Raw genomic sequence first — 20240 nt, 5'->3', positions numbered from 1 at the left:
CCTTCTTTTAAAAAATATTTCATTATCTAAAAGTTTAATTATTAGATAATTGAATAATCCTTTATAAGTGACCAAGGAGTACTCTGTTCATTGAAGAGCCCCTTTCATCACCGTTCTGTGATTCTGGCAGTTGCAGTTCATTTGTGGAAGTTTCTGATTTTTTCCCAGAACTCGTCACACCTGACATGCACCAGATTTCAATTGCAGCTGAGTAGTTTCCTGGGCCCCAATACTCCAGATGCCAATTTACTACCTCTTTCTTGAGCTAGCTATTAAAAGGGAAGGAAGTGGAAACAGCACTGAGATTTCTACTGACAGTCTGCTTCAGGATGCAGGCAGACATCATAGCAATGAGCAGCAGAAGGGAAAAAAAAAAAAAAAAAACAGGGGAGGGGAAGGGCTTCCATATTTTTAACTGCAGGCAGCAAGGTGGGACCCTTACGTAGTTACTTTGTGAAGCAGGTAGGTAGGCAGGCATGAGCTAAGTCTGTCAATAGGTGTTAGTCAGAGCTGTAAGTCTGAAGTGTGGCAGCAGCTATTATTTGAAGGAACATGTACAGATAACAAAATAAGTAATTCTCTGCCCCTGACTTTCCCAGTAACTACTTGTTAGTCTCCATTCTCTTTATTGTTAGTTTATCATCTATCAAATTCTTGTGAGGAGGATTTTAAAAATGTGTCAGCAAAATGAGGTAGTATGATTATGTAATTCTTCATATTTTATTAATTTTTCAAGAGGTCTGATATGTGGTATACCCAGGGTGTATATGCAAAACTGGAAAATCAAAGAATTTCATGAGAAGTGTTAGGGCCACTGGATTTGCAGAAGCTTTGTTGCCAAGCTATATTATCTGTGAATCAGGTCTTCTGTATGCATGTACCCTGCAAACCAGGAAACTGGAAACATGAAAATATGTGGTTTTCTTTTATTTAAAATAGATGCTTTCTGTTGCTGGCAGTTTAATAGTTTTGTTTTGTCTTGTATGAACTTTGAGTATTGGAGTTGTTCATGTGACTTCAGGAGTTAAAGCTTTAATTAAAAAAATACTGAATATTGTAAAATTATTCATTTCATATACTGAAGGCATTTCTAAAGCACTGAGCACTGTAGCCTTGAGGTGCCCACTGATGCTTAAAAATAACAAGCAATTCCGCTCAAATTAGACTATCACGACCCTCTTTTTTTGGCCACAATTTTTATTTTAAATTCTGTGCTAGAAAACTTTTTCCATAGGAGAAGAAACTTTGCTTTAGGGAAGGTTTTGATTTGCTTGAGAGAAAGCGTTGCTCAGTTACTGCAAGGAGGGCACCCGTTGACTGGGCTGGAGTGCCTCCCCTCTGTGTCTCCAGACCATCTCCAGTGCTCAGCAATGAGAACAACAGCACAGGGCTTAGAAACAAATACGTGCAATATGTGACTTCTCTGCGATATCAAAAGGGTATTCAAGGTTAAATCTCCCAACTACTTGAACCCATGACGGAGCTTTCTTTTTAGTCTGGTTGTTAGTGGGGGGAAAAAAGGTACCTTTCTAACTATGCAACTTATTCTTGCACCATCCTTCACTCAAAAACATTCTGGAGAGCAGTGCTCAAAAGGAAGTTTCAGTTTGTTTCATTTCTTAGGAGTCATTATTTGGTTTACACTTACCCAAACAAGATGAAGGTGCCAAATGAGTTCATATTGTTATTGAAGCGCATGTGACCTTTAGAAGTTTGAGTCTGTTTTGTTTAAATCAAAACAGACAAGGTAGAAGAAAGGATTTTGTAGATGGGTAACTGAGACAAAGGCAGGTTAAGTGATTCTCCCAGCTTCCACCCACAGTCTATAGCAAAGTCAATAAATGAAAATGAAACCTGTAAGTCTCTCAAGGTCACATCTTCAAGGGTGCATCGAGCTCACAACCTCCAGTTGTGGAGGTGGCTTCAGGAGTATAGATGGAGATGGAAAATCAGGAAAGGAGACTACTGTGTAAAGGAAGGAGCAGGATCTGCCTTCCAGGAGAAGGAAGAGCAACACAGACCTGGAAAAATGTGGCAAACCCGCCTTTCATATCTGGGAATTACTTGGGGGTGAGGAGGGTGTCATTATGTCAGGCCTGTTGGATTTGGCACCAGTTAAAATGCCTTTTGACTCTCTAGAGGCATATTGTATCCATAGAACTATGAAAGTCAAGAGAGATGCCTGTATTTGCCAGAACAGTTTACTCTTGCCTACTTTTCCCTTTGTTATCAGGGGCAACTTCTTGCCCAATAGCCACCAAAGATGAGATTTCCTGCTGGGCTGATGACTTCTAATTGTGCTGTTCCCATTATCATCCCAACAACATCCCTCAACAGAAATTGGTGTGCTAGAGCACTGCTGACATAAAAGAAGTGGACAGAATTTGTCATGCAGTCCACTGGAGAGTCCACAGCCCTTCCCCATGCTTAGTATAGATGGGAAGTCTTCAGTAGCAGCTGGCAAATGTTGAATTATTAAATTGTGTCTGCAGCACTTAATATAATTATTGCCCAAGTGATAGTACAGTGAGATAAGCCTGGTGTCGACAAGCAGACTTTTTCCACCTTCGGAGTTTGGTTAACAGGCTTGCTGTTTTGAAATTCAGGAAAAGTCCACTCTGTCAGGAAGGATTTAAATAGAAAATTAAATGGGTTTGCATATTGCTCTGCATGACAGATTTCTTGTTAGCCTTCAAAGTCTGCATGATCTAAGCAAGCGTGTGGAAGTAAGATACATATTTGAGTGTTATAATAGTTGTAGTTATTGTGGAGAAGTGTTAAATATAAGCAGTTACCCCAAATGCTATTTTAATTCACTAAATATTCTGTGGATTAATAAAACTGTAAGTGGAGGCAGGAGAACAGGGATGGCTGAAATCGTTTTTAGGTGGCTTCTCAACTGGCTGTCCATTTGGAGGGAATTCACTCTCTAGTGATCTTTTCTTCCTCAAGGAGACAAATGTAGACAAGAGATGACTCCACAGTTATGTCTTGACTAGAAATAACTGTGGCAGAAACTCCATTTGCTCTTCCCATCCTTTTTCCAATAAAGTGCAATTGGTACACCCTTTGCCTCTTTCTGTGAGATGTTTGTAGGCAGTGTTATTGTGAAGGAACATAAACTGCCACCACAGCTGTTCGTTAAACATGCGGTTGAAAAGGACAGCTCTGCTATGGTGACAGAAAACATCAAAGCAACAAAACACACTATCTGATGGGGGTAACAATATCTCAGCTAATAAAATGGCTGTCATCCCTGCACATTGTATAGATAAGAAAGCTGAGGACGTTTCGATGCTCTTTGTTGGTATGCCAAGTTGCAATTATCCTATGACAGAGCCCTTCTGGACTATGATTGATGAAACATTTTGAGGGGGGACACTTCAATAAGTGAATTTCATTGGATTCAATGATGACATCGCTTGCACAATGGTTGGCAAAAATAAAAACATTTTAAGTAGAACTAGGAAAATGTGGCCTTATTTAATCTGCCTGGGATGTCCTTGCCACATTCATTTATTTGTATTGTATGCTGGATGTAAACAAGTCTAATTCTGAAGTTCTTGTGTTGACCTTCTCTGGCATTGAGATCAAAGTACTGTCTGCAGTAAAGATGAGAAAACTTTAAAGACTTCAGTGGCTTGTCAGAGTAGGGTATGTTCAAACATAAAATAACACAACAGTGCAGCCTTTGGCTAAAACAGGCACAAAATGAAGTTGTGAAGAAATTTGTTGCTCCTCAAAACCCCATCATTATCTTTCAGTTTAATGGCCTAAAAGTGGACCTCCTTAGAAAACAATTTTTCCTTCTTTCCTGGGCCTTAACTCACAGGGTGACTCTGCCCCTTGCCGTTAACAGATATAACATGGATGTCACCAGTTAAGAGGAAAGGAATGCCCTTTCCTTACTCAAATTCCTGGGTGGATTTGAGGACTGGTAAAGCCCTCCTCTGAACAACAGTCATCCCTCTGTAAAATGTCAGCCTTTCTAAAGCTTGGCATTATCCTTTTTGCAACAGTGTGTGTTGCTGTCTGACCCCCAACATGTCCTTTTCCCTGGCTCCAGCTGTCCCCTATCCCAGATCTTTCACTGGGTGTCTGGAGGAGATCCTCGAGGCTGACTTTACAGTGCCTGATCTGGAGCCAAGGCAGCTGGAATAAGAATTTAACCTCTAATCCAGTATTTTCATATTTAACAGCTTGACCATTTGAAAATAATTGTCTTTTAAATGCCGCTTTTCTCTGTGCATACTCTGTATTTAGATTGGAGATGTAAACCTACTCCACTTGACTGAATAAACAAAAGAAATGTTTAATGCTTACTATAACACAAAGTTTGCAACAAATTCAAGCACAGGGAACCTTTCCCAACAAGCTATTCTGGGATCTTCAGTATCTTGACTGAGCTGGGACTTCTGGAGCAAAACCAAGGATATCCTACAGAACTGCCTGTGCTGGTACGTCCAGAGACAGGCACAGAGGACAAAAGGCAATGACTTCTTTTAATGAACAAAACATTTGATACATGATGTAATAGTTTTCCTGAATTAAAAATAGAGTAACAGTCCTTACTGTTGCTTTTTGCTAAATCAGTTTCTTGTCCAACACTTTCAAAAATGAAACTTGCAGCACTTTTCCACATATCTAATAAATGGCCCAATTTTCAGGGATACTTAACATGCTGTAGAAATCTACCCAATGCTGCTGCAAGTTCAGTCTATTTGATAATCAAGAGGTTATCTTGATTATGGTTGCTTGAACTTAGATTTAGGCACTTACTTTGAGAGATTTATTTCAATAAATGAAGGGAAGCTACTTTTTTTTTTTTTTTTTTTTGGAGTGATTTGCTTGGGAAACAAGTTTTTAGCATTTCCAACTGAGAACTCAGCAGCTGCGTAATACTTAGAAAACTACTGGTGAAGGTTTCTGCAGTGCCTCCCTCTCTGACAGATCCCCAGCATGGCGGTCTGTGGAAATCTGTTGTTTTACATGCATTTATTCAGTACCTTATGACAATCTTCCTTTTCTGTGGCTTCTGCCTTCTTAGTATGCAAGTTATACCTCTCATTTTAATCAGTGGCAGCAGTGTTTTCTCTGTGTTTTCTAATTGGGACTTTGTCTCAAAGGGTCCGCTGAGCTGACACTGTGCAGTACTGGATAAACCAAGTCAAGCAATAGCAAGCAGTGTGGCTGTGCAGCATGGTGCTATGTCCAGGCTAATAGAGACTGTGTTTAAAGGGCTAATTGGCCTGGTTAGAGAGTGGCACTAACGTGGTATCGCTGCTTGCAGTACGACCTGCCTCTGAGCTCTGTGCAGCCCTCCATTGTGGCGTACAGGCGTATCTCCAGTTGCTGAAAAATATACAGTGTTTATACAACATATCTACACCCTCCTGCCTGTCAGTACTCCCAGGCATAAAATGCATATAATAACACTTCACGTGGCAGGTTATATTATGGTAGGCAAACTTGAAAGTGTTTTCAGTTCTGACTTGTGTTACGTTTCAACATTATTCCCTGTTATAAGTATTACTTCTGTCCAAACTGTAGATATTTTTCTAATGGAACTTTTATGTTTTCGCGTAAGTGTGTTTCATATCTTTGGGATAATAAAGTCCTTAGCCCCTGTATCTACGGATAAACATGCTCACTAGAAAATGACAAAGTTACGTAGACAACAGTGATTATGAATAAGCAGAGTATTTCAACCTAGTGTGTAACAACTGTTGAAGATCACAGTTGTTGGTGCAGTCAGCAAGGGAAAAGTCACTTTAGATTGAAATAGGGTGCTATATACTACCTTCACATTCAAAATTCATTAAGGGACCTGAGTTGCATTAACTCATTCTGCCATTTGACATGGAGCTAAAGTTTTCCAGATTGTATGCCTTAGAAAGAAAGGTCCAGAAAGAGCTATCAAGACCATTTGGCATGAGGAGACCATGGGCTCCATCACTTGACAGCTGTAGGGTTCAGGAAGGAGAGATAAACGAGGAAATCTGGCCTTTACAGCAGTCTGGTTTTTGGAAGAGGTTGCTCCAGAAAGGAGGAGGGCTATATATTTTTCAAATGAGCAAATTCCACTAAGATGATATTTGGCTATTATATGGGAAAATTACTATGATTACCCAAAAAACTGCAACCCTTTGACTGAGTCTGAGCAGTACCATAGACCTAACTTCTCCTGAGTTTTATAACCTCTAATTCTACTTGCACCATTATATTTAGCTTTAATTACCATTGGAAGAAAAAGGCGGGGGGAGGGGGTGGAGGGGGGGATGGACACACAGAATGGGACACCAAACACTATAAGTTTTTATAGTGACCTTTGTTACCAGAAATGAACCACTGGGGTCAGTCTCTGAGAATATCACTGTCAGTAGTTAAGAAATTTTCACCATGGAGTTAAATACTTATGCCATTAACAGTAGCTGGAAATACTTTAGTGGTTATTGTTGAAGTCATTAGTCTAGTTGAAGTAATGCTGGCATGTTTTCCCTCTGGGTAGAATTCCTCAGACTAATTGTCTCCTCCTTGCCAGACCATATTTGATATCTTCAGGTTTGGAGACTGGATGTTTTCCAGTAATTAATGGCTTTTCTCAGTTAAAGATTGAAATTATTTCCTTTTGTGAGTTAGTCTATTATCCAGTAGTGAAGCTATTGAATTCCAGAGCGTTTAAATGGGATAACTTACAAATAGAGCTAATATAAAAAAAGACACTGTCACCAAGCCACATGAAAGCTATGTGAGCCACTGTAGAAGAGGCTTAGTTCACATGTAATTTTTGACAAGAATCAAACAGCACTGACTTTAAAAATAAAAAAAAAAATGTATTCTTTGCTATTGGTGTTATCTTCTTCTAATGACCTAACCTTAATATTAACTTAGAGCAATATAGGTCCATGCATCTCATAGACAAGCATGAGGTCACCTCATCGAACCTCCTGAATAGTACTGGCAATCAAATTTCATCAAGCTATTCTTGAGTACTATAACTTGGGTTTGACAAAAGTACATCATGAACTCAGTGTCTCTGATGCCCAGACTAGAGTCCTTAAAGTACTTTGTCCACTTAGAGTGTAATTAGCCTGTGGTTTCAGAAATCAATGACTACTGTTCCACAATGGAAAAAAAATAGCTTCTGTAGTCACTGTTTTATGGCCTTCCATGTTATTTGAGATATTACTTCTCTCAAAGCAATTTTACCACATCTTTTATTGTATTCTGCTTTTTAAATCCAAAATGGAACATAATACAGATCTCAAAGCTAAAAGCAAGAACTGTTTTTAATACTGTTTCAGGTATGTTACAGCAGATTATTTTTCAAAGGACAAAATTTATTGAAGATAATGTAGTACAATGATACCTGCACTTCAACATACCACCTATTTTTAAGTAGAAGGTTCAAAAGCATGAAGAGGGACTTATAGTTAAACACTGATGAGCCCAGTTTTCCTTTCTACATATGCATCTGTCCCTGTTGCCCAAATAAAGACTTCTTACAAAAGCTCTTAAATCATGTTATATCATGATTTAGCAAAAACCTTTTCAGTAGAGTTCAGTTTTTCTTTTCCCTTCCAAAAATGCTGCTACAGTGGTAAATGTAAACCGACAGAGTTTATCTCCCCAGGGCCAGGAAGGTAGTCTGCAAGTGTGAGACGTAGGAACTTGTGTTCATCCTGACTTCCAGCCTTGTGTTTCACTTGCCATTAGATGGGGCATTGCTGAAGAAGCCAGAGAGATCACAACATCTAAGTGATGACCCTTGTGTAACTGGCTGTAGGAGACATCCATCTACTAGCTGTTGGGGATTAGATATGGACAGAGTAATTCTGATATGTTTATACTGCCTTTCTTTAGATGCCTTTAACATCTGTTGGATGTAGTTCAGATGGATCCCAAGATTTGGTTCATGGTAGCGTGCAATCCCTTTGCAGCTACTGAGGAACTATTTTCTCTACAAGAAGACAGTTTACAGAATCTGATGTAATATGCAAAAGAAAGTTTGGATTTAGACAAATAACAGAATGTGCCATACTTCAGACAGTTCTGCAAACAGAGTTTTCAGAACTTAGTGTTGGAAATAAGAACCAGGTGCACTGGGAATTGAACAACAACTTTGAGTCTTGTTTTCCTGAAGGCTATTATACAGTGGCTACTGGAGTATTGGGGAGATATGTGTACACAGCATAAATAAATCATCACATTTATTTATATAAACTGAAAAAAGGGTTAAACAATGTAATCAAGATGTCAGCCTCACATTCTGATACATCTACTTTTTGGTGCTGATTCTATGCCAGTATTATGGTAAATGGAAAATGCAATGGGAAGTCTGCAAGAAATTACAATGCAAATATTGTCTGGGTATAGGTTGTTTGGTTTTGTGGTTTGGTGTTTTGTTTCTTAAATACAGTTCTGTTTGCAGTGCTAAAACAGAACTTCTACTTGGGCTGCCCACTCGGTTCTGCAGTAAGGGACCACTGTGCTGCTCACTTTAAGGAGAAATATTCTGATTGTGCATGTGCTGCTTTACTTTTCAGTTAAAGGATGAGTTTCAGTGAAAACAAGCAAGTTAACAACAAAAGTGAAAGCTGGATTGGGAATGATGTAATTTAGTAACAGGGAGGTTTCTAAAACCCTTCTGCTGATAGCATTCAGAAAAACATTGCCACCTGCACACTGCTGGCAGTTTGAATCCAGCATATTCCCATTTGGCTGCACTTCACCTTGTTTTAATTCCATGTTTTTGAAGGAGGTAAACCAAGAAACTGATGATGTGTCTTAATTACATTCTGCCTAATTCTTGAGTAGTAAGCTTCACGCAAGGTGTCTGCCAGGATGTTGAGGTTGGGCCTTGGTAATTAGGTCTGTGTGGGGTGAGGAAAGGAAGAGCAATGTGGTCTTCATTCTTGACTTCTGCTCTTGGCAGGTTTTTCCCCTTTGCTTCTATAAAAGTAAAGATGTGGGTTAACGGGAGCCACTCCTTGGACAATAGTGAGTTTGAGTTCAGGCCCTGTTGTGGAAACAGACTTTTCACACACTTAAACCAAACACGAGCATGTTCTGTTCTCTTAGAAGTAAATGCAGAAACAGTCCTGCTATTTCAGAGCCTGCTGCAAGAAGGAGTGACGGAGTGGGTCAGCTGGGGGAAAGCCTTCTTCAGAATTAGAGATGAACCTGAGCTTGCCATTTAGTTCAAACACATCCATCTGCCCATTCTAGGGAGGAATTCAGCAACTGGATCTTAATTTCTGCCTCCCAAATGTATAATATGAACCACCCCAAACAAAATGAGTCAATCATTTCCATCAACTCCAATTAAAAGTACCTTTAATGTACAACCAGCTCTGTGCCTGGATAGTTACTTTATAAATCATTACAGAGCTCCATGTACTTTCTCATTTGTGTCCACCACCACATGCCATCTGTGCAATGAACTCGCATGCCTCACAGTGTCACTGGCATTAAATATTTGAAACCGCCCATTGCGTTCTGCAGAGGGCTCCCAGAGCAGCACAATGACGATCCTCCATGAGCATCTGGGTGCTTCCAGCCCCGGCTCCCCGGCATGGTGAGAACACAGTCCTACTGGTGCCACGTGGTGTTCCAGACCCCAGGACTTGGTCCTGTGTGACTGAAGGACAAGCCCATGTCCTGACAGAGAAGACCGCTATTTCTTATCACAGCCTTTGCTGCAGGCTTGTAGCGAGTTTGATAAATCTCATCGGATAATGCTTAATGTTCCTCTGCCTCATTTAAGCCGTGTTGTCTCTCACTTACCCCCTTTTTCACATCTCGCTTACCCATACCAGGATGGTACCACAGTGGGTTTCATATATAAGCCGTAAAGTGGCGATGTGTTTCCCAGCTGCATTTTCTGAATAAATAGCTTTTTTGTTTGTTTGTTTTTGAAATTTGGAAAAGTGCTGCCTGGAAGTTTCTCTTCCCCCTTAATCAAACTGTTTGCTAAGCTGTTTTCCTTCTGTTTTATCTCTTGCTTGGGACCGAAATGTTTAGATTTGAGTGGTGACATCTCACTTGTTCACATCCTGTCAGATGGGAGCCTTGGGTTGTTTGAGTTCACACTATGGCTAACTAGGAGCTGCGTGTGACTGGAACTGAAAATGGAATTATTGTTTTAGCCCCTCCTATTTAGTGTCTATAATCCAGTTTTCCAGAGAATTCATACGCTCGTCACTCCTCGCCTCCAAATTCAGTCTGAGAACTCCAGCAGACCATCTTCATCCTGGATTTTTTCCATGTTACTGTCTCTGACATTACTCTGCAACAATCTCCCTCCTTCTTTAGCTTTGCCTTTTAACAGCTCATCAGGCCAGGTGCTCAGCTGGTGAATTAATGCCATGTTCCTGGGAGGAAGGCAGAAGGGGAGCCTGGAGCACTCCAGGTGCAAGGAGGTCATGGTCTGCTTCCCCAAAGAGTGAGCGGCAGCTCCCCGTCCCTTGTGCCTGCGCTGCAGTGTGGGTTGTGCTCCTCACCTGCACCCTGACAGGCACCCGGAGACCCTGCTCACTGTATCAACAGGGGAGGCCTGACCAGCTCTGAGTTTTGCCTGTAATAGAAGGGTTGAATCTTCAAAGCACTCATAGGTCTTCCCCTCACGACCTGGTCACGGAAGGGGTGTCAGCCAGACAATAAATTATTAATTTGGGGTTTGGACACCCAAACTGAAGGTCCCCACTTGCAGCTGCACAGGTCTGAAGCTTTGTTGCCGAGTCTCTGCTGGTCAGTGCAGCTCTAAGGTCTCCTCTGGGGGGGTGGGGGGGAGCGTTGCTGCTGTCTCCAGTGCCCATAGACCCCTGCTCTCCAGAGGAGGAGGGGAGCCAGTACTGGGGAGAAGGTGGGACACAGCCACTCAACAGCTATTTATTCCCTCCTTTCCCTCTGTTTCAGTAATTTGAGCACCCTGTTCCTTTTTATTCTCAAATTCCTGCAGACGCTTGTCTCTGTAAACGGTTTGATTCCAGTAAAGGACTAGCACTTTTAAAGATTCCCCCCCCCCTTATTCTTCACACATGAGTGACCACAAATTATAGATTTTTCCTTTTGCGATACTTCACAAGTGTTGAACAGGCAGGTTGTTCTGTGTGGCTAAACAAGTGACAATTTTATCACTGGCACTTACCCAATAATAAATGCTTTTCATGTTTAATTTGTAATGTCTGAAAATACCAGCAAGAGATGAGGGAAGCAGTTTAGATAATATATTAACCTCTCCGAACCTTGTCCATTCTCTGAGTGTGTTCTGAATATGTAGGAACATACCTTTCCTTTTTCTTTTAAACTGTTCTGCCCTGTTCCTTAAACTGGGACTAAGGGAATTTTTTGTTGTGAGGCCCTTTAGTTCAGCCAAACATGAAAGAACTGCTGATCTGAAATCATCTCTGCATACACACGCAGCCTGTGAAGAATGCAAGAGAAAATATTTGTTTGCTGAACTAAGGGCTTTTAGGAGTCCAGCAAGCTGCAGAGCCATAAGGTTCAAACCAGTTAAAAACACTGCCAAGCTACAAAAGCATCCCGAGAAGGCATTGTGGAAAGCTCTTGCAAGGAGGTAGAGAGTTACGAAATTTTAGCAAGACAGAGTTTGCAGTGGCAAGATTTCCTATGCAGCAACTGCATGGTCCCCTGCCCCAGTGTAGGACAGGGATGAATCGGGCCCATTATGAAAGCAATTCATATTTAAATGAGATTTCCAGCCCAGTTCTGCAGTCTCAAGTGGTTTTTCTAAGCATCTACTCTTTCATGCTGATTTAGACCAAACTTGAATGCTGAATCTTTGGAGAATCATAAACAAATTGTGTTAAATTACCATTAATGGAAACACATCACAAGGAAGGAAAGGCAAGGTTGTTAATGGTATCGCTGTTCTTAACTCAGGCTGCGATGGCTGTAGACGCGCAGTCCTCCAGCACAGAAGTAATGTATGTAAGATCACCCACTGTTCTGAGACCTCCAGACAAGCTAAGCACAGCAGGGTGAGTAGCACTGGAATTTGTTTTACAGGAAGCCTTTCATTTCCTTGCTTTTGAGGGGTTAAGTGAGGCACTTCAAGTACTGTTCTCCCATGAGGGTTACACTAGGGAAGGGTAGTTTTAGTTTCCCCCAGGGGCTCCATAGCAGCTTTGGCAGCAGAGGCTGCTGTCGAAAGAGAACAGCCGGATGCAATGAATCAATGTATTCCCCAGCCGCTCTGGCTGCGTTTCCTTCCTACCCGGTGCTGTCCACTTTTCAGACTACTGTGTCCAATACCGGTCCCCAGCCCTGTGCTGCCACTGCTGTTCTTGACAGATGGGTATGCCCCAGAGGCCTCCAGCCTTGGTTTCAAAAGGCCTGGATTGGGGCGAAACTAATTGTTGATGTTTTAATGTCATCTGGGCAATGCACTGAATAGAATGTGAATGCGTTGCAGTATACAGTAACGGCCTCGGTATGAGCTGCTTAGGGACCTTAGTAACATTGAGCGTTCATTAAACTTCTGAAAATCACGCTGTCGTGCCTGTGCTTGTTCAGGTGTGGCTTTGGGAAAACTCAGGGTCTCCAACTGAAGCTCTGGTCAGGAGTTCTTAATTCATTAAAATCCTTCTCCTGAACATCAAGGTGTCAGAAGAGTTCACCTGCAACAGCCAGACTTCTGCTGCCCTGGGAAGCCTGTTGCCTCTCCGGCCAGCCTGGCTGGTTATCCAGGTCAGAGCCCGCAAAGCAGCCTGGCCGCAGCACAGATTACCCTGCGTGGGGAGCCGGGACTGTGGCCCCTGCCAACGAAGCAGAGGAACCACAGCCTCGAGCGCTCCGCCTGTAGCCAGGCCTCAGCAGAAAGCCTTTGGAGATGTAGGTCTAACTGGCAAGTTTTGATCCAAGACTTTGGGAATTCCAGCTCTTCTGCAGAAAAGCTGGGAGCGTGGAAGTCAAGGGCTGAGCTCACAGGCTGTGCAGCTCCAGGGCAGGCTTTCCGTGCGGGGGGCTCCCCGGGGGTAAGCTCCTGCAGCCACAGGTGGCTCTCACCAGTGACAAAACTCCAAGTTCACCACTGCTAGTTTTCCAGTCGGGTCACTTACCAATTAGTGAAGGCCATCGGCCTGGCTGATCCTAATTTAATTCAGTGCCAGAGAGCCCAGAATATATTCTATAATACAAAGTTTCACTTCTACAAAAAATCTCATTTTGCATGGATTGGTGAGGACTGAAAAATGCACAAATCATTCTGTTTAACATGGGCGATTTCAACCTTGTTTGTTCGTTACTTGAAGTGAAGTGAGAAACAGTTTACTTCAAAAATACAAAAAGAAAAAATTCTGTGTGATCATGAATCAATATGACAAGTTTCACCCCAAAACTAACTCTTCATATTATATGTCATCATATCATTAAAAAGTCTATCATGGAGATGTGCCCAGTGCAATGGAAATCCTTCAAAGCTGTTTGGATAAATCTACTGCCGTAAGACTTTCCCTCACAACATATTTCATGTAAAATATGTAAACAGCATTACAAAAAACTCACACCTAAAATTGATAATTCAAAGCATTTTCTCATGCTCACAATAATAACAAATTATGTCATTTTGTAGCTGTAGTTGCCCTGGCATTTTCCTATTGTAGCTTACGATCTTATAACCACACTGTATTAAAACAGGATATATGACAGGATAAAACTTGCACTTTAGAAAGTATATGGAATATGATAGAAGAAATTTCGTCTATTCTTTTTTCCTAAAATCTTACCAGATTCCTCTAGCTTCCAAATGCATCATGGCCCTAAAATCCACAAATCATTCTTCCTTTCTGTATCCACATGTTTTAAAGTTTCTTAAAGAATTGAATGCTCTTTATACAAAAATGTATTATATCACTACTAAACAAAATTCATACATGCTTGACTTAACAATGAACAATATTACCTGATGTAAAAGAGTGATTGTTCGAACACTGGATTTTATTTATAGCCCTCTGTGATAGGGAAAACTTCCATCAATGCTCAGACTTCTTAGTGGGGCTACTCAATCCTAAACCAATGGTGTTCTCAATTAATGAACACAAGCAGTTTTAGTACAGAATTACCATCCTCAATTGAAAATGGAGTTTGAAAGGGGTATATCAGCTTTTCAAATTTTTTTGCTTTTGAAGATCCTTATACTTTTTCAAGAGACTAGTAGAGAGATATGATTACATGCAGCTAGTAGCTGATTCCATCTAACCATAATTACATTTATGTACAGTAAAATACATAGTAGCTGCATTTTTAACGTAAAAATGGAGAATGGGTTTTATTTTACACCTGTACCATGTGAGCATCCTACAGGTATTCAGGTACACATACATACCCATCCCTATATCCACCCATCTTTGGGTTATTTAACACAAATTTCCTAGGAAACTATTTATAACCTTCCTTATATTGTGATTTTTAATAATGAGATATTAGAGCAATCCAAATATTATAGAACTGCCATGTTAAAAAAACAAACCAAAACAACAACCAAAAAACAACCTGCTGCCCCCCGCCCTGTCATTTCTCAAGACAGTTCAGTTATTCAGGAAATGTCTTGTGTATCAAACAGACTTGAATGCAGCATTATCATTTAGTCACGATAATTAACCTTTTCACTTGGCCAGTCTTGTCTTTAAGAGTCTCCAAATTTTTCATCAGTTACTGGAAAAAAAAGAAAAAATCTTTAAAGGGGTGTACATTCCTGAAATACTGCCTGCAGTGTTCAGTGAGTATCTGTGCCAGCAGTGAATGCACATGCCATAATTAAATTAGGTAGCAACAAAGCAGGTGGATTATACACTTGCTGTCATTTAAAGTATCCTCTTTGGATAGACAGAAAATTTTCTTAAACAACAACAACCAAAAAAAACCCAAACACTTTTCCGTCTATAAATCCTGTTGTTTTTTCTTGACTTCCTTTAAATCATAAATCCAATAACATTATAGATCAAGTAAAATTTGGAAAATTACTTTAATCCCCTGGGCTTTAGTTGAACTGCTGTCTGAAGAAAAAATTCAAGTTGTTTATATAGAGAACTAGAAGATATTTTTACCATCATTGTTGATCTTGTAAAATATTTTGTGTGAAATTAGGCAGATTAAACACATTTAGTCGGAAACTCCTTTTTTTTTCTTGAAAACTTCTTCCTCACTTGCCTTTCTCATTAACCCAGTAGTTTTCCATAGCGAGCACCACCCTGGGCCTGCTTACGTCAGTGACTTTTATGCCATTAATTTCAATGGAAGCAGGATGTGGTCCAGTAAATTATCCCCCAGCATGGTCTGCTCAGTATTACATTAGACCATGGGAATAGTGAAAAGAAATCTCCTTATGAATTTAACTCTTTAAAATATTCATTCTTGTGTTTGCAATGTAAGTTACTGTTATTCTTCAATGTTCTAAAGGTTTCTCAGATTATCCAAAAGGCGCTCCCAATAGGCAAGCCTCCTAAGGCAATACAGTCAACATTAAACCCCTTACAGATATCCTAAATATTCAGGAAAAACACCAATAATCCAGTAAAGTTTATTAGGCATAGTTGTAAGGAGTTTATTTATGACCATTGCATGAATTGTTTTAATATTGCTTATAAACTCTTTGGACCACCTGAAAAAGGTAATATTGCTGGATTTTGAGGACTATAGATGAGCTCCTAGAAAACAAATCCCAAAGAAAAGTTCTTGCATGTAGGCTGTAGCTCTGTAGCTTTTCTCTCCTTAACTCTGTTATTCCTCTACTTTGAATGAAGTCCTGCAGTCATTGGTGTCCTACTTCTCATCTTCTGTGACTACTCTCCCATGAGCTTTCCAAAGTCAACACATACTGTTTTCTAGGATCTATAATACTTTCCTAAGAGCAAGTTTACTTGGCAGCTAAAATAGGATGGTCCACTTTTTGTTGTGAAATGCCAGGGTCCAGGAGCAAACTGGGATTGCAAGAGAGCCAGACAGACACACACAAATAATATTCAAAGAAGTGGACCTTGTTACCAAGATTTGTAAATTGTCTGGTGGCCTGGTCTCTGCAATGCCACCTGCCAAACTAGGTTTTTCAAATTCTCATGCTTTGCTTTTGAACTTGGATCAACACCACATTTTTTTCCTCCATGTCCTAATTCCACTTAAACTAATTTGGTTTTACTTTGGCATTCTTTAAGATCCAAATCATACACCTTCTCTGCTGTATTCTCATGAATACCAAAGCAGTAGAATAAATATTGTTGATGTGTGTTGGCAAAGTGCTTTTCTACTTGGATTCCTTATTAAATTACATTCAATTTTAGTTATAATGAGTGTAATCCATTTGATACTGTTGACCCAAATTCCCCTGAGGAGGGCTGCAGTTCCAAATTGGTATTTGCATCTCCGAGTCAACTGAGTAACATTCAGAATCATGGCAGACTTCAAATCTGAAGAATGTCCTGTTCCAGGGTTATGCTGGGGGTTTTGATCAAGTTATATTGCAGAAATGTATTCCTGCAACACTTTATGGCTCTTGGTGTACTTTAATCTTGCCAATGCCCTAGCTTACATAACACTTCACTTATCTGTACACTATCTCTGTAAACACCTTATGAGAACACTGACCATCAGGAGAGAAACAGCACCTTTCTGAAACTCATCCTTGGGCGTGTTTTCTGAAATCATATTTCTTCTCCCTGCCACACTCCTTAATCGTTCCTCTTCTGCAATAAGTTGTTACTTCTCTCCCTCTTAGAATTCTTTCCTGTCATTCATCAAGTTATGAGAACATGAGAACATTCTCATGCTTGAGAACAGGAACAAAATCCTAGTAGACTTCAGGAAGCCTTTAACTCTTTTCCTTTCTCATGATGTAGAAAATAGAGAACTCCACTCAGAGTGTCGTCTTCTTTGGAAGACTTTCACTGATTTGTTTGTTTCAGAGGTTTGGGGTGCTTTGGGAGAAATGGGCTATTTGGAAAGATGGAATTATCGGTATTGTGAGTGTTACTCTCAGTTTGATAAATAGAGCATCTGGGTAAGGAAGCTGTGGAAATTTTTCTCAAGTTTGGTCTGAAAGTTATTTAACAGAGAACAGGGACCTTGGAAGATTCTGGAGAGGAAACAGTTTTATTGAGTCATTGCACTGATCAACGATACAGTTCAAAGCATGAGCTTATTATTTCATTTGAACTTTGATCAAGCTAGCTGGATCCCCATGCTCTCAATGATAGCACATGCAGAGGCTCTGTAGAGATGAAGTAGTCTTAAAACTTATGTATATAGTTCCTTTTTCATGTATCATTGGAGGCATGGGATGAGCCCTGTAAAATAGAGCATGTAAATTTGCAGGTACAAAAATGATGACTTGCACAGCAATTGCTAAGAGGTAAAGATCAAGCCATGAATCTTGCTCATCTGTTTGTTAAGATCTTTGGGATAACTAAGAAAAAACAATATACTTGAAGACTCAGGTCAGTCAGCAGGCCAAACTTTCTAAGTTTGTTATCTGGGACTCCTGAGAAATATCACAGAAGGTCTTCAAAAACAGACTGGGGTAAAAACTGTCAGTTTAGCTATATTGATCCTACTTTGGTGTTAGGAAACAAAGTGGGTGACTTCCTGATACCCTTTTGAGCTCTGTTTTCTCTAATTCTAAATTCCCAGATGCATCCTCGGGGTGACCCTCTACCTGTAGATTTTTGGGCAGCAAAAAAATGTTGTGAAATACAACCATGGCAGAACATGCACTTGTCTCAATCCTTTATTCCAAGTGAATATCCAATTCAACCATTCACTTCAGAATCCCGCTGCTTTTCTCATTTGTTGACTCACGCAGGATGAGGGCAGAAGAGTGCTGCTGAACACCTGATTACATCCCTAGCAAAGGGAAAACTATATAGACAAACACCAAGAGTGCCAGCTCAGCATTCAAAACTTATATAAATAAAACACCAGAGGCCAAATTAAGCTTTTACTTTACTGTTTTCTTCAATCGGCAAATGCAAATATATTTCTCCATAATTTATGTCTTGACAGATGATAATGAATGTGAAAATGTTACTCAGCCTTGTGGAGAGCATGCCAATTGCACAAACACCGTGGGAAGTTATTTCTGCATGTGTGTGCCTGGTTTCAAATCCAGCAATGGTCAACAAACTTTTGTACCTAATGATGGAACCTCCTGCGTGGGTAAGTTATTAATGTATGCCAGCTAGCTTTACATTGTCACTCTTCTCTTATTGCTTCTGTTAATTATAGAAACCTAGCAAAATGCTTTCAGACTTGTGAAGTTTGAAGTCAGGATATAAAATTCCCACAATTTGGACCAGTACAGACTTAATACTCCAGTTCAGGCCCACACTTCTCACTGATAACATAGCAGCTGCCATTGCTTTCAGTAACATTTCAATCTTGAATCTGCTTGCAATATTTTTAATCCACATGTCACAGTTTTAGACAATGAATATATAGTTACAGAAACACAGAAATCCCCAATCCACCTATTTATGCCACTGTTTCACTGATCTGTGAGCAAAGTGGTCATATTCTTAAGACAAAGAGAGTGACAAAGTATTCTGCATTCAGCTCGCTCTGGACCAACAAAATTCCCTATACGTTTGACCTACTATGCTCCAAATATCTTTTTGTTTGGGGCTTTGGTTGGGATATTTTTGGTAATTTTCCAGGTCTGATCAAAAGCAATGACCAAGATCAGTAGTTATCCTACCTCCTGTGCCACCCATCAGCCTCTGTTTCTGAGGCAGTTGGATGGAACATGTTCAAGATTAGAGGGGAGGAAAAGTTCTCTGGAAAAATGTTATTTCTGAACAACTATGCAATCCTTTAGGATTTCCTTTGAATCGAAGAACTGTAACTATTTCTCTTTTTTCAAACTCCTGGTAATTTTCTCTGTATGTTGCAACAGTCCTCAGGGAATGGGAAAATGAGAAATAAATCTATTGCCCTTTACACCTTTATGCTGACTGTGCCTCATTCTAGATATGTCTCCTGTGAGCTTGTGAGTGCTGACAACCTCTCTTCTTACTGCTCTTAATATCAGCGGAATGACTGCATATTAAGCCAGAAAGTGATCTAATCAACATTTCTTGCCCATTGCTCACATCCATCTAAAGGAGCTCTGCTTTATCCAGCCGCTATGAATGGTTCTTAAATTAGCTGGGATTGAGACTGTTAGCACATTTTGCTGTAAATATTCTCACCATTTCTGGTCCAGGCTTTGATTCTTACATTATGACGTTTCCTCAGCTTCAGAAGTTTTGTCTTCAAGGTTACTTCCCTGACTGTTCTTGTGTCACTTCAGCTTTTTACCATTAGCTCGTTAATTTCTTTTTTTTTTTTTTTCCCCCTTTTTTTCTTTACTGGGCAGACATCTTTTTTTTATCCTCTACTGGGAGTTAGTTTACCACTTTTCTTCTCCTTTTTGCAAATCCATGTGGGAGGAGCTGAGAGCTTCCAAAACTCACACTGAAACAAAAAATTACCTGTAGGCACCTTTTCTCATTAAACAAGTGTACCAATTACTTTACCAAGCAGTGAGTCCTAAAGACAACCTTTTGATCCACAATTAATTTTCTACTTTATCTGTCAGGGAAACCATAATAGGATATTTTGTACCCAATGGATCTGCTGCTACAGGTAGTAGATATGACTTGCACAAAAGCAGCTGACAGTAGTGTATTGAGGGTGTACTACACACAGCTGAAGCAAACACCAAAGTTGTCACTGTAAATACAGTGCAAGTTAACCAGTACAAATTGGAGAACAGAGCTACCAAGTATCCATCCTACCCAAGTTTTTAGGGCCCCAAAATATTTTCAGGTTCTTCAAAGTCTTAAGTTTGCTCTTTAATATATGTATAATATATATGGCAGTAACTTTAAAAATACAGTGGTTGAATTTTGGAGAGTATGCCCTTATGCAGCCTATTTGTTTATGCCATCAAACCTATCTGGAGTTCCCAGTGGTGCAAGTGTGGTACATCACAGTGTGTGTACGAGTGAGTCCGTTTCAAAGTCAATGTGCATACGCGTGTGTGTTCCTCCCCTCTTTGAATACTATACTAAACTTCCGAATACAAAGGGATTATAACTCTCAAGGTAGTGGATTAAAAGAAAACTTGAGACAACGGCCTTGGGAAATGTCAGTTCGCCCTTAGTCCAATCAAAATGTTGAGTTTTGAGTTGAGAGTCAGCAGTATTTCATCCATGTTATCGGGCAGAATTGGTGAAGAGATGACAATG

The 20240-nt window shown here is 40.2% G+C and overlaps 1 protein-coding gene across 1 annotated transcript in view; it reads left to right on the top strand.

Moving 5' to 3' along the window:
- ELTD1 (EGF, latrophilin and seven transmembrane domain containing 1) overlaps positions 1-20240 on the top strand; it is a 74868-nt gene that overhangs the window by 21054 nt on the left and 33574 nt on the right. The window contains exon 3 of the mRNA XM_010582559.1: positions 18016-18168. Coding sequence (XP_010580861.1) covers positions 18016-18168 — 153 coding nt within the window. The remainder of the gene's footprint in view (positions 1-18015; positions 18169-20240) is intronic.

This window comes from Haliaeetus leucocephalus, unplaced genomic scaffold (assembly GCF_000737465.1).
Source record: "Haliaeetus leucocephalus isolate CR32 unplaced genomic scaffold, Haliaeetus_leucocephalus-4.0 Scaffold848, whole genome shotgun sequence".
NCBI lineage: Eukaryota > Metazoa > Chordata > Aves > Accipitriformes > Accipitridae > Haliaeetus > Haliaeetus leucocephalus.
Note: the sequence above shows the minus strand (reverse complement) of the source record. Positions and strands in the feature narration are given on the sequence as shown.